The 24,434-nt window shown below is 43.7% G+C and overlaps 2 protein-coding genes across 2 annotated transcripts; both read left to right on the top strand.

Annotated features, from left to right (window-relative positions):
* Positions 1-1,342: 1,342 nt before the first annotated feature.
* On the top strand, positions 1,343-2,287 carry LOC105943314 (olfactory receptor 2AE1-like). The gene has a single exon (XM_012934703.2). The coding sequence runs from the start codon at positions 1,343-1,345 to the stop codon at positions 2,285-2,287; it is 945 nt and encodes a 314-aa protein (XP_012790157.2).
* Positions 2,288-17,656: 15,369 nt separating this feature from the next.
* On the top strand, positions 17,657-18,592 carry LOC129404393 (olfactory receptor 2AE1-like). The gene has a single exon (XM_055136772.1). The coding sequence runs from the start codon at positions 17,657-17,659 to the stop codon at positions 18,590-18,592; it is 936 nt and encodes a 311-aa protein (XP_054992747.1).
* Positions 18,593-24,434: the final 5,842 nt, after the last annotated feature.

The following is a 24,434-nucleotide window of genomic DNA, read 5'->3' as shown; positions in this document are numbered from 1 at the left end:
TAGGGTTTTTGCCTTGCATGCAGCTGACCCGGGTTCAATTCCCAGCATCCCATATGGTCCCCTGAGCACAGGCAGGAGTAATTCCTGAGTGCAGATGCAGGAGTATCCCCTGTGCGTGCCCAGTTGTGACCCAAAAAAGCAAAAAAAAAATTATGGTTAAGGAGAAACCATCAAAATACTTGGTATGTACTTTTTGTAATATTATTTGGCTTTTTGGGTCGCACCCAGTGATGTTCAGAGTTGATGTTCAGAGTTACTTCTGGTTCTGCACTCAGGAATTACTCCTGGTGGTGTTCAGGGGACCATACGAGATGCCGGGGATGGAACCAGGGTTGGCTATGTGCAAGGAAAATGTCCTACTTGTAGTACTATCGCTCTGGCTCTGTAATTCTCTTTGTTTTTTCTTTTTTGGTCAAACCTGTGAAGCACAGGGGTTACTTCTGACTCTGAACTCAGGAATTACTTCTGGCGGTGCTCAGGGGACCATACGGGATGCTGGGAATAGAACCCTGGTCGGCCTTGTGCAATGCAAACAGCCTACCCTTTGTGCTATTGCTCATGCCCCAGGCCCTATAATTTTTATCAAAAGGAATTAATGCACATAACTATTACATTTTGTCTGTAGGTTATTGTAATACCTATGAAAGTTAATGTCTGTATGCTCAGAAACTCATTCATTTTAATATGTGTGAGTATGTACCTCTGTATTTCCTGCTTAATGATAAGAAATTTGTTGAGGTTTAACTTGTATGAAGTGTATAACTTGTTGAGTTTGAACTTGCTGAGTCCATAATCTTGGCTCAAGGAACAGAAGTAATGGCTTACTTGCTGGGGAATGCCAGATTCCATCTGCAAAAATCATGGTCCCTTGAGCACTGCCAGAGTAAACTCCATGCACCTAGCCCAAACGCAATGGGTGATGTGACTGAAGATTAAAACTATATATATAGTTCATAGGGAACCGGGGGCATAGAGTACTTATGGGACGCCTACTTTGCACGTAATGACCTGCCTTTAGACCCCTATACCTCATATGGACCCCAAGTCTCACGGGCTTGATCTTGAGCACAGAGTCAGGAGTCAGGCCTGAGCATCAAGGGTGTGGTTCAGGCATTAATAAAAATAAACGATGAATAGTGTCATTTCATAATTTCATGTGTTTGAAGGTCTATCTCTTTTGTTAATTTTATTATAATAATTAGAGTTGACAGAAGAGGCGGAACATTTTTCTTTCCAAAAAGTCTTTCTTAGATCAAAAAGTGCTTATTGTTAAGTTACTGAAGTCAGGATTTCTCATATTGATCCATGCTCATTTCCTGTGTCCGAAGGACTGGGCAGGGCGATGAGGCAGAGCAATCAGTCCTCGCTGGCAGACTTCCTCCTCGAAGGGCTCTTTGATGACTCCCTCATCCACGTCTTTCTTTTCTCCTTGACCATGGTGGTCGCCATTGTTGCTCTGAGTGGCAATTCCCTGACCATCCTCCTCATCTGTGCTGACCGTCGGCTGCACACCCCCATGTACTTCCTGCTCAGCCAGCTGTCCCTCATGGACCTGATGTTCCTCATCACCACCATCCCCAAGATGGCTGCCAACTACCTGTCAGGCAGGAAATCCATCTCCTTCGTGGGCTGTGCTATCCAGCACTTCCTCTACGTGGCAGTGACAGGGGCTGAGTGTGTGCTCCTGACTCTCATGTCCTATGACCGTTATGTTGCCATCTGTCACCCACTGCATTATGCTGTTATCATGAGCAGGAGGGTGGCTCTGATGATGGCTGTCACGTCATGGTTGGTAGCATCCATGAACTCCTTCATTCACACCATGATCTTGATGCACTTCCCTTTCTGTGGGTCTCGAACAATCCACCACTTTTACTGTGAGTTTCCTGCTGTTGTGAAGTTGGTCTGTGGAGACATCACTGTTTATGAGAAGACAGAGTACATCAGCAGTGTTCTGCTACTCCTCTTCCCCATCCTCTTGATTTCTATGTCCTATGGCTTCATCATACACAGTGTCATTCAGATGAGATCTGCTGGGAGTAAGAGAAATGCCTTTGCCACTTGTAGCTCTCATTTGACTGTGGTTTCTCTCTTGTTTGGTACCTTCATCTTCTCGTATATGAGACCCAGGTCCCAGCGCACTCCCCTGCAAGACAAGACTGCTTCCGTGTTCTATAGCATCATCACCCCGGCCCTGAATCCTCTGATTTATACTCTTCGCAATAAGGATGTGACTAAGGCACTGAAGAAATTGCTAGGGAGAGATGTCATCACTCAAAGACGGTGACTATTGTATCTGAGAGCAAGACTGAATTGGGATGCACCAGTGCATTTGCACTCACAGTCCTGCACGCAGTCCTGTGTATAGATACGCCATCGTGCACACACTCACATCCGTGCATGCATATCTGAATATAGACATGCCAGCGCAAAAACTCACATCCCTGCACTCAATCCTGAGCATAACACGCCATCATGCACACACTCAAAGTTCTGCATGCATTTCTGAATATAGACATACCAGGGCACACACACAATTCTGCACGAAATCCTGTTAACACACATCCCCATCTTTCATGTTTGTCTGCGTTTATTCAAGGAGTGTTTTAGATATACTCCCCAAGAGGAATATCACAGAGGAGAAATAGATGTCTCCCCTTCTCAGTCTTAGCTTCCCTTCACTTTGGGCTCACTCTTATCAATGGGTGGGGAGGGGGGAGAAGCTGTTGCTTTTCTCCACTGTCCAGCTATTATTTATTCCTTTGCAATAAATGGCTATTTTGTCATGCATCGCTGAAAATGTTGTAATTGCCATGAAACTTGCAGTTTGCCCATTCCCAGGAATATTGAAAGAATTGTTGGGCTTGGCTTCAGACCACATAACAGACTGAGTAAACGGTAACTGATTTTCCCTTACACTTAAAAGTTCCCTTGTCGTTGGACTGTGCCTTATTGTAACCATCAACTCTTCAATGAGAGCCCTCCCTACCCCTGAGATGCTTCCATGAACCTTTTTTTTTTTTTCGCTTTTTGGGTCACACTCAGAGATTCTCAGGGGTTACTCCTGGCTTTGCACTCAGAAATTACTCCTGGCGGTGCTCAGGGGACCATAGGGGATGCTAAGAATCTAAGCCGGGTCAACTGCATACAAGGTAAAGGCCCTACCCACAGTGCTATAGCTCCAGCTTGTCCATGTTCTTTTGTTCTCCTCAAAATTCTTAAGTCTCATATCCCCTCACCCCGGGAGCAGTCATTACTCTCAAGAACCTTGACTCCTTCCAGAATGAAACATTTAGCACCCAAGGTCTGAACGTGAGTCTTGCTCATTGCTACAAAAGTGTTGTTGTCCTGAGTAATTTCAGTGGAATTGAAGTGGGAAATGACAGTTTTCTACCCACACCATCTTTCATCTGTATATGTGTACAGAAAAGCATGAATTGACAGTGGTATATGAAATTCCAATCTCAGGGCCAGAGTGATCGTAAAATGTGTAGGATGTTTTTCTGACATACAGCCAACCTGTGCTCCATCCCCAGTATCCCACAAGTTTCTTTGATTCCCACCAGGAGTTATCCTTAAGTGCAGAGCTTAGAGTAAGCCATGTATACTTCTGGGTGTGGCCCCCAAACCAAAAATATTAAAAAATTCCAATCTCAACCCTGAGATCTATTCTGGTTTTTCTACACACACCACAATAATTCTCATTGAAGAGGAGGGCAGGTTACGGGTTAAATTTGCCTTTGTAACTGCTTGGCTGCTTTGAAAGATGTTTTGTAGACCTACCGCTGGGCACGAAACTGTGACCAAATGGGCCAACTAACTGCCCTAGGAACTGTAAGCAAACATTTGCAGGGAAACAGTTAAGAGTCAATAAATGTTGAGATAGGCAAATTAAGTGACCTATGTGTGATTCCCTTTGATCCAATAGGTGTAATTTCCTTTGGTCCAATATGTGTGATTCCCTTTGATACAATGTGTGTGATTCCCTTTTCTCCCCCAAAAGAGTACAAATAATGGCTCCCTTTTTGAATTCGGGGCCTTCAGCTTTGCCACGCTTTTCAGGCATGGTTGAAGGTCCCGATATGGCTCTATTGGCTTGAATAAACCCCCGTGCGTTTGCAGAAAAAGTTGTCTTGGTCTTCTTGTTTTGTTCCTCTGTGCCTCGTCCGGGCAGAGATCTGACACCCCCTAACATTATGTTCATAAAAGTTAGTTTGAAAAGTATAGTCGAAATGACATCTGCACTTATATGTTCATCACTGCACTGTTTACAAAAGCCAGAATCTGGAAAAAACCCGAGTGCCTGAGAACAGATGACTGGCTAAAGAAACTTTTGTATATCTACACAATGGAATACTATGCTGCTGTTAGAAAAAATGAAGTCATGAACTTTGCATATAAGTGGATCAACATGAAAAATTTCATGCTAAATAAAATGAGTTAGAAAGAGAGAGAGAGATAGAAAGATTGCACTCATCTGTGAAATATAAAATAACAGAGTAGGAGACTAACACCCCAAGTATAGTAGAAATAATTACCAGGAGGTTGGCTCCATGGCTTGGAAGCTGGCCTCACATTCTGGGGAAAAGACAGCTCAGATAGAGAAGGGAACACCAAGTAAAATGTGGTTGGAGACCACACGCTGGAAGGGAGATGTGGGAAGGGCAATAATTTATTTCCCTGGGAAAGAAGGAAACAAGTGCCATGACCCAAAGATGTTGGGGCTGGACTGAGCTACCAGGGCGAGCCCGTATATACTGTACTGTACTATGGACAGGAACATAGGGGCCCATGAAAATGGGCGAGATTTCTTGTCTGTCCTGACTGGTTTGGATGAAGCTGAACATTTTCACCCTTCAAGCTGCCTTCAGAAAAGTAATTTCAGTATACTGAAAAGAGCAGTTTTCCTTCTCTCACAGAAGCCTGGCTGGTCTTTGACATGCAGATGGTGTTTGCCTGGCTGGACCTTTGATATTGTAAATTGTAGGCTCTGGCTCTGGCCCAGCCTAGTCTTTGGCATGTAGATTTCAGGTGCAGGGCCCAGTTTTGTCTTTGGGATGTAAATCCAAGTGCTTTTAGCCCAAGGAAGGTTTCAGTTTTGCTTTTGCATCTTCTTTCTAGAGGCCTAGATTGCTGGCCTGCAGATACAAGGAAATAATGTTGCCTCAATGTTCTTCCTGTAACATCTTTTGATGCCTTTGGTGACGTCACTGTATTGCACCCTTTAGAGCTACCATGATCAATAAAAGGAGGTCCACAAGGCCCTCTGACTTTGCTAAGAGCCAGAGCCAGCCTTAGTCCTCCAATCAAGACATTTCTTCCGAGTGCCTTATCTCAGCGCCTCTGACTGCACGAATGTTCACGCAACACAGACATACAAAAGAATCTCCAAACCAAGTGTGAGGGGTGCATCAGACAGGGGCAGGTGTGCTGAAAGTAGACTAGAGACTGTACACAATAGCCACTCAACACCCCTATTGCAAACCACAGCATCGAATTGGAGAGAGAGAGAACAAAAGGGAATACCCTGCCACAGAGGCAGGGTTGGGTGGGGGGAGATGGGATTGTTGAGTGGGAGGGATACTGGGTTTATTGGTAATGGAGAATGGGCACTGGTGGAAGGAAGGGTTCTCGAACATTGTATGAGGGAAACAGGAGCAGGAAAATCTGTTACTATACCCTCAAGGTGATTCACTTTAAAGAATAAATGAATTACAAAAAAGTTTGTTTAATTAAATTGTTGAGACATTTTCATTGAACTGCTTCCTTTATAAAGGAATATCCAGTAAATACAAAATCCAGTAAATAAATGTAGACTATCCAGTAAATACATACAAAATCCAGTAAATAAATATAGAAACACATCAAGGACAATCAGCAAAGTCAATCTTCATTTCTGGGAATAATTCACAAAGGAATTTGAGCTCTTTTGCATTCTAGAATGCTGGTTCTTCAAAGAACAAATTATATAGCGTCAGGCTCCCTCATGTCCCTCCTCCCAGCTCAACCTTTAGAACAAAGGGCTGCCTTGGGACAAGGATTACTTAGTTTCTGCAAATTTAGAATCTAAATTACTTAGATTCCTGCAAATTTCACAGGAATCTGCAGAAGTGAAACAAGCACAGTGAAACCTATGTAGGAAACATAGCCAGCAGCAAATGCAAAATAGAGAATATATGTGGAGAACAATAATGTTTGGGAAAATACATATAGTTTTCATTTTTTTGACTACAACTGGTGGTGCTCAAGACTTACTCACAGCTCTGAACTCAGAGATCACTTCTGTCAAGCTCAGGGCATAATATGGTGTTGGGATTCAAACCTGGGTTAGTCAGTACAAGGCTTTGTAAACTACATCGCATCAGTAATAATAGAAAGAAAAGAACCCAAAGAAATGAAAAATACTAGCAGCCTGATGGTTTCTTCAGACTTCCACATACCCCAAAATTGCTGCTATGTCTTAGACCAGACCTCAACAACTTGGGGCCATGCTTACCCAGAAATTAAATGGCCAAAAGTTAGGTATGTGGGAGCCATACCCAAAAACCACCTCCGGCTTACCTATACAAGCTTAATTATTGGCCTTATTTCAGAGACCCATAAATCTCGAAAGAGATAAAAAACCCCCATTAGGGCTGGTGATATGGAGCAAAGCATGAAAGCAGACACACCATACAAGGCATATGTCTATAATTTATTTCCATGGGAAAGATGAAAACAAGGGCCATGATCCAAAGACATACAAAAGAATCTCCAAACCAAGTGTGAGGGGTGCCTCAGACAGGGGCAGGCATCATCCCTCCACCTGTCACCTAAAAATCCTGGTGACTGCCAGCTTCCAGAACCCAGTGAGAAGTGCAGGCTGTCTTCACTGGTGCATCTCGGGGAGGTGGGCAGGTTGAGATTCTGTGGCCAAGACCCAGAGAGTATAAACTAAAGCTCTCTGAAGAGAACGATACATAATTTCCTGGACATTATATTCTATCCATAACAAACAATACAAAACAAATTGACCTCTAGCGTTGCCTTTTCGGCAGTTTTGAGTAGTGGTGGGACCGGTGTCAAAATATCGAATGTAACCAAAGTAGAGAGAGAGTATGGGGGAAATTGTCTGCCACACAGGCAGGGGAATTTTTGAATGGGGTGGGGGAGTAGTGAATACTGGGGATTTTGGTGGTGGAAAGCGTGCACTGTTGAAGTGATGGGTGTTTGATGATTTTATGACTGAAGCTCAAACATAGAAGCTTTGTACTGTATCTGTATCTCACGGTAAATCAATAAACAGCGGGAAAATAATGATAAAATAATAAAATCAACATTCTGAATTAAAAAATTAATGTGGAGTTCATGCCCAATTAAATCAGCTTGATCAATGGCCAAGTAAATAACAGTACTCCTACAATAAAATGAAAAGAAATAAAAATTATTTAATAGTTTCACTCATAAGTGAAAAGAAAGCACAAGGGCAGAAAACATCAAAATTTGGTATTCTGCAAGACTTGGTGATTCTGCAGTGATCATGGAGGAAAGAATGTGTGAGTGTGTTATATCAGCAGCTGGCTTATCAAAAAAGGTGTGATTCCACTAGGACTTCAAATGTGGGTCAGTGAGTCTCCTATACACAGAGCCGTGTAAAGTACTACCTGTGAGTTCATAGGATTGTTGGCCAATTATGAGCCAGTTTAAAATTCAGTAATGGACTTATATGTAAGTGATTAGCTAGAAGAAAAAAGACCTTGAAAAGGAATTTATTCAACTCAAAGGGAATGATTTATTTTTATGCCATAGTATATTTATTATCATGCTACAATAAATATACAGAGATTTATTAAGGTGCATATATATATTGAAACATCACGAATAATCAGCATGCATAGGGCCAAAGTGATAGTATGGTGGGTAGGGTGTTTGCCTTGCATGTGGCCAAGGTGGGTTTGATCTTGGGCATCCATATATAGACTCCCAAGCACTGTCAGGAGTAATTACTGAGTGAAGAGCCTGGAGTAACCCCCCGACATTGACTGGTGTGGTCCAAATCAAACAGAAACCAAATGAACAAACGAAAACCCCTCAAGCCCAAAAAATCAGCATATATAAAAGCACATAATATCACAATGAAAGACATTATGTGTTTATTAAACAATGAACATAAAATGTGTGCTTGAAATGTACAAGAGAATTAAATACCACGGAATAAATGTCACAAAAGTAGAAAATGACCTCGACATTGAAAGCACCAAGATGTTGCTGAAACAGAAGACACAATGAAATGGAACCTACCCCAGCACCACACCCTCCAGCAGTGTCTGCTTCCAGCCACTATTTCCCCCGGGTCTGAATTTCTTCACCAACACTCCCCCAGTGGCAGGTACCTACTGCAGTTGAGGCCCGGGTTTCTTTTGTCTTTGGCCTCATCTGTTCTACGCTATGGCACCTGGGGAAATGTGAGTCTTGTGCGCACAGAGGCTGGGTCTTCCTCACACTGTGTTCTCTAAAGGATTGGACAATTTGGGCCTATTTAGTTCCCAAGACAAAAACATAGCTAGAATTCTAAGAAGTGTGTGAATTCATGGCTAATGGGCCCTTGGAGAAGATAGTCCTTGTCCTCAGGGTCACACAGCTCATATCTCACCCTCTGAGCCTATAATCACAAGGGAAGCCTTTTGGGTTGCTGTTCTCAGTGGCACCTTGAGTCCTGGTGTGGGGAAGAGATGCAGGTTGGGTCCCCTGGGTTGAAATCCCTAGTGCCCCAGTTGGCCTCGGCTGACATCATCGTTCCCCTGGGTAAGTGCCTGTTTCATATACACACATGCCCTCTTCTACTCTCACTAATAGCTTGCATAATGCCAGACCTGTGATTTCTGGTCTGAATACATCCTTGTAACTAGGAAGGGATCGAGAAGACCAACACTATCAAATTCTTGTTTTTGCAAATCTGGATCACTTGTATCACTTGTGGTCCTGTTGATCTTCGATTTGCTCGAGCGGGCGCCAGTAACATCTCCATTTGTCCCTGTCACAAGCTAGTGTAGCCCTATGATACCTGCTCATTCCAGGAACACGAAGAGCCTCAAATCGTTCATTCAGAGATTTGACAAGAATTCTGACCATCTAGTCAGTGTGCAGCCACGAGGTCTTCTGACGTCCCATGGAATCCAGTCAGTAACAGCTCTAGTCCGGCGGCGTCTCTGAATCGCATGACATGACAGGCCCATCTGATTTTTGATGGCTTGGGAAACCAGACAGCATCCCTGATTTTTGACCGTCGATGGAGGTCAGAACTCCGGATTCCTTCTCTCACTTGAGTGAGTCATGATATTCCCAGCATAGCTCTTTTGATTCCTCTTTGGGATACCCTAACAGCATTCTCATCCTGTTTGTGTAGGGCCCAGGTCTCTGAGGCATATGTTAGTGCAGGAAGTACGGTGTAATCGAAAAGATGTGCCCAGAGTCGGAGGTTCTTCGTTCTCTTAACCACCTCTTCAACGCTCTTGAATGCATTCCATGCTGCTCTCTTCCTACTGTGCAGTTCTGGCACCAAGTCATTCCTCATGTTGATTTCTCGACCCAGGTACACATAGCTGCTGCATTCGGAGATGTTCATTCTATTGAAAGCAAATGGAGCTTCAGGGACCAGCTCGTTTTTCTTGAACATCATCCTGTTGCGATTCAGCTGCAATCCGACCTTTTCATACTCGAGGTCGAAGGCGGTCAGCATTTATGCCGCTTGGCTAATGTTTGGTGTTATGAGAACGATGTCATCGTGAAGCGGAGGTGATGTAATTGCCGACAGTCTATCTTCACTCCCATTCCTTCCCATCCCAGTTGTCGCATGATGTTCTCAGGGGCGGCACTGAAGAGTTTCGGTGAAATGGTATCACCCTGCCGAAACCCTCTCTTTATATCAATGATCACTTCCTTGTAGAATGGTGAGATCCTGGTGGTGAATCCACAGAACAGCTCGCGGAGGATTTTCATATACTGAGTATGAACTCCCTGTTTGGCCAGGGCTTCGATGACCGCCTCAGTCTCAACAGAATCGAAGGCCTTCTTTAAGTCCATGAACGTTAGACAGAGCGGCATCTTGAACTCTCGCGAAACTTCAATTAGTTTGGTAACTGTGTGGAATATGGTCTATCGTGCTGAATCCCCTTCAAAACCCGGCTTGCTCGCATCATTGTCCTTCATCTAGTGTTCTGATTATTCTGCTCAGGATGACATGAGTGAACAATTTGTAGACGACAGACAGAAGGAAGATTGGGCGATAGTTGCCGATGTCGTGGATGTCTCCCTTCTTGTACAACAGAACGATCCTACTGGTTTTCCACTGGGATGGAACCTTGCATTCAGACAGGTAGCATGTGAAGAGTCTGGCCAGTGTCTTGATGAGTACTGACGGCAGAATCTTCAGGTGTTCGGGTCTGACCTTGTCTAGACCAGGTGCTGTTCTTGTCTTTACCAGGGAAATAGTGTGTTATATTTCAGAAGGGAGAACGTTGGGAATGACATATCCATCCTGCGGAATTTGGTATCTGGGCAGGTGGACATGGCTGTCAAAGAGATCCGAGTAGAAGTCGTCAATAATTTTCTCCATTGCCTTTATGGAGGATTTGATAGATCCATAGAAACGTCTGAGGGCAGTCATCTTGGTCTTGTAGTTGGCAAAGGACAGGTGAGCGTTCTGAATACTTTTCCCAGCTTCTGCTGCACTAGCCAACACTGCTGCCCTTCTCTCTTTGAGTTTTTCCTTTATCGCATCTCTGCACAGCTTTGTGAGCTCGGACATTAGCTCGTGGTTTCCTGAGGCTCGTGCCAAACCACGTTGGCGAATGAGCTCGAGAGTTTCTGAAGACAGGTGTCTGTTTGTGGCTTTCTCACTCTCGGCATTCTTCGCGCAAACATGGAGGTGCTGAACCATTCGATCGTATTCCTCATCGATGTTGTCAAGGACTGCATCTTCCCACGTTGCTGCAATAGTGCCAAAGACCTCCCAGTTGGTGGTCATTCTGGGAGTTGTCTTCTTAGATTTAAATTTTGCAGACTTTTCTCCCTGCTCTGTGAAGTAGAATTTTGCACGAAGGAGACGGTGGTCAGATCCCATTTGGAATTTTGCGACAACAGCGACATTGGTCAGGCAAAACCTTTGATTGAATATGATGTGGTCAATTTCATTGTGAAACTGTCCACTGGGAGACTCCCATGTCCAGTGTTTAGATTGGGCCTTCTGGAACTGTGAGTTACCATGGATGGCCTTGGTCGACATGATGAATTCAGACAGTCTCTCACCGTGATCGTTCCATTCTAGGCCTTGTGTCCCAATGTGGAGTTCTTTGGGCGACCTTCTCGGACCTATCTTGGCATTAAAATCACCAACAATGATCTTGTAGAAGGTGTGGTCTTCTTTATAGAACTTCTCTAGTTTCACATAGAACCTCTCAATTTCTTCTTCATCATACAGCCAAAGATGAGTTGCGGCTGTGTGGGGTCTTCTTGAGTGCTAGACCGAGGTAATACAGAAAAGGATCTGAAGCACTCCGCACTGGCCATTCCCCCTCGAAAGGCAAGGGGTAAATCTAATCTAGATTGACCTCTTTGTCAACCCCTGGCATCCGCAGGGCATCCTGAAGCGTGCCCACTGCTGTAGACAGCTTTGTCTTAGGTCTAGTACCCCAAGGGGCAAGTAGAATATACACTTTCCTCAACCCTGCCAGCAGTACCAGCTGGGAATATTCCAGGCCCAACCTGGAATAAAGGGAAGCATGAAGGGAAAAACAGCCAGAGCCCCATCTTCTAGAAAAGAAACAGGAAAATGGCCGATTTCTGGCATGTATCACAGGGAGAACTTGGTGGCAGTCAGTTTCTCTCTGGATTTGGAAGAAAGGAATTTCTGAGTAGGACACTGGACAGCCACTCACAAAGGAGTGATGTTGGAGACCAAGATCAAAACTGTGCTCTGATGGGCCAGGATGGAAATGACCCAGAAGTAGCTCTTTGGATAATAAAATTGATCCACCCCATGTGATGATTTTGGATTTTAGAAATTTTCCTGCTCAGGGCTTCAAGTCGAAGTACTTCATTCCTTGTTTCATTTCTTTCTCTGGTGTATAATGGAAGTGTTAAAATTAGCTCCTATGGCATCAATATGTGGATGTGTACATATAAGGGATCTTTTTGGTTTGCCTTTGTGCGGGGAATTAAAACCAGAGTGGTGGGATGCAAGCTAAGCACCTAAGTCCCTGTCCTACTTTTCTGGGCCTTGTAAAAAAGGAATGCTTCAGAGTAAAACACAAGCGTTTTTATGGTCTGATGAAAGATCTATCTATCACGTACAATTATTAATATGTCTAGAAGAAAAAAATGACTAGTAACTTAAGATAATTGATATGTCATGTGTTTCTTGTGGCTCCCAAGATGAAAAACTAACCAGGAACATTAGAAATTGTTTCTCCCCTGAAGAAATGGACTTTGGAGAGGATATTCCCATGTTTTCCTTCTTTCTGCCACATACCAGAACTGTCTCATTGCCCAGCTCCCTAGCACAACCTGCAGAAAAAGCCCTTTGGGAATTCTTAACTCGGTACTCATGGCAGGTCTAATTGGCATCTTGAGGACTGGGTCTCCAGCAGAGGTTCAGAATGTGTCCCTGTGCTGGAATCCCTCTGGTCAGATATTTAGTGTTCACAATTAGCCATAGCTGACAGAAAGCCTGGTGCTCCGGGTAAGCAGCTGTTTCCTATCTCACAAGTGATTCCCTCTTTCTTCTCCTTGGCTGAGTCCAGCTAAGTCTGTCCTCATTGTAAACTCCGTGACTCTCCCTAAGGAAACATTTATGCAGAAACCAAGGAACTTATTCTAAGTCTGCAGGGCTCGAGTCCAATTCTTTTCTTATTCTAGATGAATCTAAGCAGAGAAAGCTTCAGAGACCCAGCAAAGCCAAAAATTCAGAACAACCTTTCTTTTGATTCTGAGCTCATTGATGATAAACATTGGCATTAAGACATCTCTACCAGGTAGCATTTATGGACATTCTTATTGTCCAAGGCCTCAGTGTTCTTCTGGCATAGCAAGCATCGGTGGATCTTCAGGTCTGATTCCAGGTTCCTTCTAGCAGAGTTTAAAGAAGTTCTGTTAGTTCCTCTTTCCTACTGAGTACTGAGGGAGGTCAAAATCTGGGACCAGATGATAAGAGCATCACACAGTATCACGTTTTGTTGCCCTGGTGGTAACCTGTTCTCAGAAATTAGTATAAAAATATCTCTGTGGAAAATAATCTCCTCTAGGACAGTTCCCCATTAATGGAGATTTCTGTGGGTGGAGAAGGAAGGCAGATGAACAACCTCAGAAAAGGTTTCCTTGCATGGTCAAAGGCCAGTCTATGAGTTAATGTGGACACAGCCAGCCCCCTTCCTATCGTCTTGCAGAGCAAATCTCAGGTAAGTTAAGGTTGGGGAGGGGTCTCCAGGAAACTAATTTTAGTACCTGGCACTGCCAGCTTGCTTTCTAATCAGTTAGGGCAGAAAGTGAGGTTCTTCAGTTCAGAGGAAAGCTTCCTGAGAAGGCAGAGAAAAAGGCCATTTGCAGGTCGCAAATCAGTTTGATATGGAAATCTACAGAAATGATGGAGACCAGCGAAGGGAAGAGAAAGGAGAATCTGGCCCTAGTTAAAGGAACATGGGTGGCTTTCTCAGCTGGATGAGAGTAAGAGGGGGAAGTTGGCGTCAGGAAAAATGAGCTCTTACATAGCCAGAATATGTGTTTGGCAGCAGAAAGACAAAGAGTGATACATTTGCCCTCTTTTGTAGCAGCCAACTATTGTCTGAAGTATACACATTCTTCTATTTTTGTTTCAAAATGTAAACATATAACCTGGGATGCATCAGATCTCAGGAGAGGTTTATAAGGAAAATGACAAAGAATTATAGTGTCTATTTTGGTCATAATTTGCAGTTTCAGGTGTATTTTATTCTAAAAAGCACTCACTCTGACTAGTATTTATGTGACAATTTTAATAAAGAGTATTTGGAAAATTTGTCTGGTTAAGTATCATAATCTTTGTTTTATTGACCTGATACATATTCAGAGACTCTCATTTCTACCCAGGACATAGTTCTTGCTTTTTTCCAAGTTATGTAGATATATTTTATGGGTCAATGTGATATTGATACACGCCTCTTTGACCACACTTATTCAACAAATATAGGCAATATCAAGCTGTCTTTGCAATCAGCATGAGACAACAATCTCAATTAAAACGCTTCCCCCTAGTTTCGTATTTTCTCAAGTAGGGGATATAAAACAAACTACCTCTTCACCAATAGTCATATACAAAATTCCTTGTTTATCAATTATATTTATCAATTAATTCTTAATTGTTTCCATTTATATCCCCCTTTATATATTTTGCTAAGTATTCATATGAGGTTATCTATAAATAATAAAATTTATGTTAAAAATTATGGTTGGGGGAAGACAGCAAAAATAAGTGACACACATATATGTCTTATCAAAACTGGGGAAATGCTTGTAGGTGTTGCATTTTAGTTTCTGCAGCTGCTCAGGTTTTATTGTTGATGTTATTCCTATGTTCTTTGACAATCCATTCCTTAATTCCATTGTCCACAGTTACCCATACTCTTTTTTTTCTGGTTGGGTGATCCAGGTCTTCATTCCTGAAGTGTGAGTGCAACTAGCTATTCTTGTGGATTGATTGTTATTTTTCTGCTAACTTTCATCTCAGTACTTTGGATTACAGAAAAGCATCCTAGAAAGATGCCTGCATTCCAGGATGTTACTTATCTCCAACCCAATTTCAACTAACCAGAATAATTCATACCAGCCTATAGACTTCTCATGCTTTTATTATCTCCGAAATGACACTGATCTGAAAGTAATTGTTTTCAACTAGCTGTTGCTATAATTATACCCCAAAGGTCTTTCCTCTGTTCTGTCAAATCACTGTTTCAGGATGATGGAGAATATGTTAAGACCAGAGAACCACATGATCAGGAACCAAGTCACAGACATCAGACGTTGTGAAGTGGGTTCTTAATCAGAAGCAATGCTTCATGGAATGTCATTATGGCGAACAAAACATTCCACTGATCCAAGGCTTGTACTGTGACAGAAGCACTGCACTCAAAAGAGACAAATGCATTTCCAGGAAAAGATGTCTCTTGCAGTTAGAGTCTCTTCCCGGATAGCAAGCTCCCATGCACTCAGTAACTGGCTGAAGCCTACAGGAATGATTTCATATCTGGGATAATTGTTGTTCTCTGCAACGGGCAGATTGGGATTCCAGCAGAGTCCAGTGAGATTGCTCAGGTGAGTGAAAGTTCATGTTAATGAGCACTTACACAGCCTCCCCCTAGTGCCGTGGTTATATTGTTTTGAGCATTAACAAGAGTGACTCGAAAGAACTCTGACTCAAAAGAACTCGAAAGAAGCTTGTGCTTCCCTATGGGAGCCATTCTACATACAATCATAGAGACTATTTCTTCCTTGTTTCCATATGAGTATATTATAAATATGTATACCAATTTTTTGTTAAGTTATAGATAATCAAAACAGGACAAGAATAAATGTCCTGAATAAGACAGGACAAGAAGATCATTAATCAAAGTTAATACACATAGTTTGTATTATCTTCTGGGAAATACAACATTATAATTAGTTCATATGTAGAATAGTTGTGTTAGAAAAAAAGGATGAATTGATTATGTTTATTTTGAGATAACATATGGTTGAAGGAGAAGTGTGTTAATGTGTGTGTTTGTGTGTGTGTGTGTCTGTGTGTGTGTGTCCCAGTTAGGCATGAAATGGCTCAAAGACCTTTGCAGTATTTTAGTCTGGCTAGGGCAAGCTACATTTCCCAGGCTTCCTGCTTTTTTGTTTGATTGTTTCTGGTTCAGGTGAGTGCAGGGAGATGCTTGAAGGGATTCAGAGGGCAGAAAGGACACAGTATTTCTGTCATTTACACTCCTTGCTGCCCATCTTCCAGCCCAACTCATTGGTGTTGAGTAGCAGCCAGCTCAGCCGATACTCTCCCTTCCCCTGGGCGCTTTTCATGTTCCTACCACCGATTAATGTGTGTATTTTGCCCAGTTAGGAAAGGCCCTGCTTCTGTGTGATAACCACAGCAACAAGTGAGGGGCAGTAAAAACTGGTCTAGTCTGCCCTTGATGGTGATAACTCATGCACAGGGACTCCATCATGTCCTTGATCTATCACACAGATTCATCATCCCTTCCCATTGCCAGCCCCATGGACTCTCAGCTCTAACAACAGACACAGAAGTGACTGCACTGTACTGGGGAGAGAAAGAGAGAGAGAGAGAAAGAGAGAGAGAGAGAGGGAGAGAGAAGAAAGGAGAAAGGTACCTGACATTGAGTAGAGGCAGGTATGGTGAAATGCAGGGGATAGTGGGAGGAAAACTGGGGACATTGGTAATGGGAAATGGAAACAGGTGGAGGGATGGGTGTTGGAACATTGTATATCTGGAACCCAATCATGAGTAGCTTTTTGATGGTCTATCTCACGGTGATTCAATTAAGAGAAATGATTACATTACATAGAATCTTAACCAGGTCACAGTCCCTAGAGGTAAACTTCAATGTATACTATTAAATGAATACGTAAAATGAATATTTACTTTGTTTTTTGGTTTCAAGCCACACACTGCTGTGCTCAGTGAGCATTCCTGGCTTTGTGCTCAGAGATCACTCCTGTTGATGTTTGGGAGACTAGATGGTGTGTTGGAAATAGAACCCGTATTGGCCACATGGAGGGCAAGTGCCATATCCACTCTACTATCCCTCCAGTCACAAATGTTTAAGATTTCTTAGTGGTTCAATTTTAGGTCGAGTCCTGATTGATATAATAAGCAAAAATGTATTGTTGTAGTTTTAATGTACAGAACACATATAAAATTAATATGCATATATTCTTAGAAATTCTACTATATATAGGTTTCTGCGTGTATAAATGTGTACATACTTGTATATATAGTTATAGTTCATATATACATATATACAGTTTATGTTTAATGATAAGGAACCAGTTGAAGCTTGCTACTTTTGAGTTTATAAACTTGGGTGGAAGTCTGGAGGGCAGCTTTTGATTGCTAGAGCCCACGGTTCCAGCACCGGGAACAGCAGGAACACTGGAGTATCCTCCAAACACTGGATTGTGTGACCTGAGACCCAAATAAGGAGTCCATAAACACTGGAATTTCTGAATTTCATGTGAGAAAAACAAATTAGGTTCTGTCTCTCTTTATGTTGTTTTATTTATTTATTTATTTATTTATTTATATTTTTATTTATTTATTTTTGCTTTTCTGGTCACACCCAGCAATGCACAGGGGTTACTCCTGGCTCTACACTCAGGAATTACTCCTAGCGGTGCTGGGGGACTATATGAGATCTGGGAATCGAACCCGGGTCGGCTGCATGCAAGGCAAATGCCCTACCTGCTGTGCTATCACTCCAGCTCCTATGATGTTGTTTTAATTTACAACTGTTAGATAATAAGAGAAACACTCTCCTTTCAAAATTTTCAGAATAAAAAGTACCTGGTGTTAAGTATACTAAATCTGAGATTTCTGATATATATATAATTTTTATCTCCACTTTCTGTGTCCGAAGGACTGGGCAGGGCAATGAGGCAGAGCAATCAGTCCTCGCTGGCCGACTTCATCCTCGAAGGGCTCTTCGATGACTCCCTCACCCACATCTTTCTTTTCTCCTTGACAATGGTGGTAGCCCTTGTTGCTGTGAGTGGCAATTCCCTGACCATCCTCCTCATCTGTGCTGACCCCCGGCTGCACACCCCCATGTACTTCCTGCTGAGTCAGCTATCTCTCATGGACCTGATGGGCGTCATCACCATCATTCCCAAGATGGCTGCTAACTACCTGTCCGGCAGGAAGTCCATCTCCTTCGTGGGCTGTTCTACCCAGCACTTCCTCTACTTGGCAGTGGGAGGGGCCGAGTGTGTGCTCCTGACTCTCATGTCCTATGACCGTTATGTTGCCATCTGTCACCCACTGCATTATGCTGTTATCATGAGCAGGAGAGTGGCTCTGATGATGGCTATCACATCATGGTTGGCAGCATCCATGAACTCCTTCATTCACACCGTGATCTTGATGCACTTCCCTTTCTGTGGGTCTCGAACAATCCACCACTTCTACTGTGAGTTTCCTGCTGTTGTGCAATTGGTCTGTGGAGATATCACTGTTTATGAGAAGACAGAGTACATCAGCACTGTTCTGCTACTCCTCTTCCCCATCCTCTTGATTTCTATCTCCTATGGCTTCATCATACACAGTGTCATTCAGATGCAATCTGCTGGGAGTAAGAAAAATGCCTTTGCCACTTGTAGCTCTCATCTGACTGTGGTTTCTCTTTGGTTTGGTACCTGCATCTTCTCGTATATGAGACCCAGGTCCCAGCGCACTCCACTGCAAGATAAGATTGGTTCCGTGTTCTATAGCATCATCACCCCGACCCTGAATCCTCTGATTTATACTCTTCGCAATAAGGATGTGGCTAAGGCTGTGAAGAGAGTGCTGGGAAGACATATGGTCATTTAAATACTCTAGGTGTAATTGCCTTGTGTATTAAGTAGAATACTGTAAGGTCCTCAATCTGGATAAGCCTTAAGATTTTAGAGTTCGGTAACAAGATGCCCGTCAGTTGCTTAAAAGCAAGGTGGTAAATAAAAATTCTTGTATTCTAACTTGGTTTTGGGGAATCTAAGTCTCATCGATTATCATGTTATTTGTTTGTGCCATTATACTTAACTTGTCCTTTATATTGGCAGCCTAAAGCACAATTAGTTTTTACTTCTTTTTGTTTTTTGTTTTTGGCTCACACCCAGTGATGTTTAGGTATTACTCCTGGTGCTGCACTTAGGAATTACTCCTGGCATTTCTCAGGAGACTAAATGAGATGCTGGGGATCGAACCCTGGTTAAATGCATGCAAGACAGATGTCCTCCCCGCTCTACTATCGCTCTGGCCCCATGTTTTTATATCTGAACAATTTGTAAAGTTGGAAAACCCAAAAGAACCTGGGGGTAGGGTCACACACATTTTTCTGTGGCTCTTTAGACACATATGAATCTATGGCCATACTAAAGTTAAAGGTTTCAGATATTTTATTTTATTACAAGTGCTTTTACAAATCTTGAGAGACAGGTGAAGCAGAAAATACTAGTTATGTTTTTTAAAAGTTGGAATCTGAGTGTTTGTGTCTCGTGAGTGGAAACTCATGGTTCAACATGGACATCTCTCTCATGGTTAAAGGAATGATAAAAGCCCCCTTTTTTGAGGTGGTCACACCCAGTGATGCACCGGGGTTACTCCTGGCTCATGCACTTAGAAATTAACTCCTGTCAGTGCTTAGGGGACCACAATGGATGCTGGGAATAACCCTGGTTGGCTGCATGCAAGGCAAACACTCCACCCGCTGTTCTATTACTCCAGCCCCAAGAAAAGCCCCTTCTAAGGCCCTAATTCTACTGATGACTTAATCACCTCCCAAAGACCTCACCTTCAAAATTGGGGATTAGGTTAAGACACAAGATTTAGTGAGAGATAGTACAGTGAGTACGCTCTTGCCTTGCGCATGCCCAGGTTTGATCCCAGGAATCCCATATGGTCCTCTGAGCACAAGGAATAATTTCTTAATTGCTGAGGCAGGGCCATGAGTAGTTGCCAGTTGGCCACAAACAAAACAAAACTGAGAAAAGAAACACCCCAAATAAAAACTCATAAAAGTCTTTCTGTCACACAAAGATTCAGTAAAGAGTCCAGAAAGGACAATATAGAAACAATTCAAATCGTTTTGAATGAGAATTTACGGCGGCAACTATAATCTGTTGTTAGGTTCCTGGCCAGTTGACCCTGGCAAACTGGGGTAGGATCCCCCAGCCACCGAGCTTACTCCCTGTAGGAGATGGAGTGGGAGAGGGAGAAGCCTCTGCCCTGACCCTCTACGCACGGCGGCCGCCCCCACCGCCGCCACCGAGAAAGAGCCACACAGAGCAAGGAGAGTTGGAGGAAACTCTCATTTTATTGGCTCTTATAACCTGACTTTTATAATCAAACTTTAGGGTGCTGTGGATACTATGGACACCTGGTTATCAACTCTTGACATAAACATTTTGCTGGGCCCTTTAGAGATGTTAGCTAATGATTTATGTTCCCCGCCTCTCAAGATCGGGCATGCTAGCTTCAGACAAGTGGTGACTTTCAAGTTTCATCTCATTATCTCCTCAACCAGGTTGCCTTTCTGGGTGGATTGCTGGCACAGGGCCTTAAGGGTCAGATCTGTCTTAGGTTGCCTCCTCTGAGGTCTTACCCGTCTCTGGCTCTCTGACCTAGTGTTGCTCCCTGCGTGGTGGCTTTGTGGCACAGTCATGCACTCCTTCCATGGCCACATGCAGCCAAGCTGCATCTCCTGGTCGAGGGTCTGCAAGTTTATCTATTGCATGGCTGAGCATCACCACGGCCCCAAATCGGCTTCTTGTCATCTGAACAAGGCAGTTTATAATACATGGCCCAAGTGTTACAAGTAGCAATAGCAAAATGACCGGTCTAGACAGGGAAGACAAAAGTGTGGTAAGCCAGGGTGACATGCTAACCATTCTCTCAAACCATTCTTCTTGTGCCTCATGCTCCCTCTTTCACTTAGCCAACCAATCTCTCAACATAGCCATAGAATCACGTACAACTCCAGTGTGGTCAGCTTAAAAATAACACTCTTCCCTTAATGCAGCGCACAACGCCCCCCATCCCAGTTGTAACATTAATAAGTCCAGTCCTCTCCTGTTCTGCAACACCACTTCTGACAGGGACGTCAACGATTTCTCAAGATGACTGATGGAGATCTCGATCCTCTCCAAGTCCTCATCAATGGCTGCTCGGAGGGATGAGAATCTGCTCTGCTCGGTCGCGAGTGAAGTGATACCAGTCCCGATTCCCCCCAGTCCAATTCCAAACAGCATGGCTATGGTTAGAGTGGTTATCACCTCCCTCTTCTGAATGTGCTGGTGGGTTATCAGTGGGGGTAGAGAGTCTCCTTCATAGTACAGGATTCTGGGGAGCACAGTAAACATCACACAAAATTCATCCAAATTTTCAATAACAGCAGTGGACAGACAAGGCGTTAACCCAGTATGAAAACATGCCCACTAACCTGGATGGTGGTGGAATCATCCATTTTTCTGACCCAATATTGGTTCCTACCCCATTGGCACAAAGATGCTGTTGTTCTATTGGGATTGCCAAAACAGAGTCCCTTCCCTCTAACTCCCTGCATGGTGATTTTTCCCTTTATCACCTTCCCAAGCACATTGCTTTGGGTTAGGCTCACTGGAGAGATGACTTTGCCATTCAATCCAATGGCCTCATAAAAGGGAGGATGTGCAGTAAGACATAGCCAGCAGGAACGGGTTAAGTTTGGGGCTGAAGCATTAAGGAGTTCATAACTACCTTCTATGATGTTAATCATGGGGTCTTGCCAGGAGGGTTTTGGGGTGGTTGATTTAGAAATAAGGTTTGAGGTGGGTGCTAATGTTCAAGCGTGCCTTGTAACACAAACCAGGGTATGTTCAGAGTGGGCATTTGCATTTGCTTTATAGCAGGGGTCTGGGTAGGCCTGGGAATAGGTATTTGTGTTTGCTTTATAGTAAGGATTGGGGTAGATCTGAGAGTGGGTAGCTTTGCAGGCATGGTGGCTTTGCAGGGGGTGCAGGTAACCATGCAGGGAGTGCAGGGAGTACAGGGAGTGCCTTATTGCATCCAACATTAGCAGGCAATTCAAGTGGTAACACTCTTAAGTGTCAGCATAAACACCACACCCAGGTCAGTACCTGTGGCATACAATCTAAGTCCCCAGGTATTTCCTGAGTACCAGCCGGTAACCTTCTTCCCTATCTCAGTAAAGCTCACTTCTACAGGTAAACACTTTCCCCTACATTTTCCCCAATTTGTTCCAGCCCATTTCTTTGTAACCTTAATAAGGTCATCCTTGTATGGTGGCTGCCAGCCTATATATCCAGTACTAACACAGTCCCAGCTTTTGCAAAGGTAGTCTGATACACCTCCACATTTCCCATGGTTTCTTGTTCCAAGGCACACATAAAAATAGTGCCTCTGGATCTCCACATTAGGCCCCGGACCTTGGCACCCATAGTCCAGTGATCTTGGGTCTTGGATAGACATATCTCACTCATGCTCTATCAGGTTACATAGGTCAAATCTTATCTTGGGGAACCAGGTCCCAACCAGATGTTGTTCTGTGATTGAGACCACCAGTCTGTCGCTCCCCACTTGGCTGAGCTCCCAGGTGAGATTGTACGGCTGATGTCTGGCAGCACCCACAGTGACCACAAGGAATATCATGGTCCAGAAGGGGATTGCCATCTAGAGATTAAGCAGAAGGGATATCTTCCTCAGGAGTGCGATCACACCCCTGGGTATTGTCAGGATCTACATATTTGAGGGTCCTTGAGGCACCCAGATAGGTTGGGGCTCAGAAATAGGGAACACACAACCAAAACCTCGACACGAGGTAGTGAGTGGGTCTGGGCCTCTCCATTGCCCTGTGAAGGGATCTTTCCATCGGACCAGAATCTCTGGTCTGTGCTGGTGAAAAGGCATGCGGGAATCTTCTTTTGAAAAATGTAATATATTTAGTGAGAAGAGTGCAAGCCTTAACTGCTGGTGAGAGCTGGATCCCCATTTTTGTTTTAAAACCTGTTTTTTCAGGGTTTGATTGCATCACTGTACAATTGCTTGGCCCTGTGGGTTGTATGAGATACCAGTAAAATGCTGGATGTCGCATTTTTCAGGAAATCCTGAAATGTTTTACTAGTGAAGCAAGGGATATTATCAGTTTTAACTTTAGCTGGTAGCCCCAGGGTGGCAAAGTACCTGGGGATACTTTGGTTGATAATGGGAGATGGCGTGCTTTGCCCTTTCTCCAGTGTGGGCAGTAGCCCAGCTGGCCTTAGAGCATGTATCCACACTCACAAAGATGTATTTTAGTTTGCCATATGATGCATAGTGGTTAACATCCATTTGCCAAAGTGTGTTGGACTTGAGCCCACTTGAGTTGACCATGGGCCCTTGCAAAGGCGAGATTTGTAAAAAGGGTTTGCAGGAGGGCAAGTCCTGATAATTCGCTTTAGCTCTGACACAGCTATATTTGGAAAATGTGCCTTCAGCCCTCTCCAATTAATGTGGGTAAGTTGATGTAGGGCCTCAGCCTGATCTCCTGGCCTATCTTGCCACTTCACTTAAGAGGCCAGTTGGTCTGCTTTGGAGTTTCCCTCAGATAACAGACCATGCAGTCCTTGGTGCCCTCTTAAGTGAAAAGAGGGTGTTCTCTTTTTTTTCAATTCAGTCCTTTCCTGGATTATAGGCAGTGTAATGGGATTGTCCTTTAGGCTGATATAAGAAAATGGTAGGCCTGGCAGTAAATTAGCTACATATAAAGAATCTGTAAACAAGTTCATAGGCTGTGGAACTTTCTGTAAGGCTATGTCCACAGCAAAGAGTTCTTTGAATTGTGCTGAGCCAGTGCACTCATGTAAGTAAGAGATAACCTCAGCCCCTCTAATGATAATGGCTGCTCCTCTCTGTCCACCATTGGTGCACACTTCTATACCACCCTTAATGGGTTTGTTTTGAAATAAAGTAGGCTCTTTCCAGTCTAGGCGGGAAAAGGCGGATACCCATCTATATGGCCAATAATGGCAATCGATCTTTCCTTGGAACCCTTCAAGGGCTACTGCCACCCTATCATTATTATGCATTACCCATTGCAGGTCTCCAAGCTGGGAGAGAACAATTATTGTATGTAGCCCTTGGACAAAATGCAAAAGTGCTAGGTCCCTGCCTCATTGGATTAGGTCAGCCATCTGATCCCTAAGGGAATAAACTCTGGGACATCCCCCAGGTGACAGGTGTACCCACTGGAGGGGGTCTCCTTCCTGGACAATTACTGCTAACAGAGTTCCTTTGCCTTCAATTATCCAGAACTGTAGCTCTTTTCTGGAGTCAGACCTGCTCAGAGAAGCTCTGTCCAAAACCCTCTGAACCTCTTCTAGCGCAGCTCTTTCCATAGGCCCTGCCTAGTTCAATAACTTCTGCCAGCTCTCGTCCTCTCAATGCTGAGAACAAGGGGGCAAGCTGTCCTGAGGAGATAGGGATTCACACCCGGAGCCATATAATCTGTCCTAAGAGTCTTTGCAACTCAGGGAGAGTATAGGTTTCCTGTACACTGAGCTGGGGCTTTAGAGGAGTAGGATGGTAGAGCCAGCATGCAGTGCCAAGGATGGAAAAAGGGGCCACCTTTTGAACCTTATCAGGGGCGATGTCCAAACCTCCTTCTTTCAAGAGCCCCTGGAGTTTCTGATAAGTCCGG

The sequence above is a fragment of the Sorex araneus genome, chromosome 4, assembly GCF_027595985.1.
Source record: "Sorex araneus isolate mSorAra2 chromosome 4, mSorAra2.pri, whole genome shotgun sequence".
NCBI lineage: Eukaryota > Metazoa > Chordata > Mammalia > Eulipotyphla > Soricidae > Sorex > Sorex araneus.
This window is presented reverse-complemented; position numbering and strand designations above follow the sequence as displayed.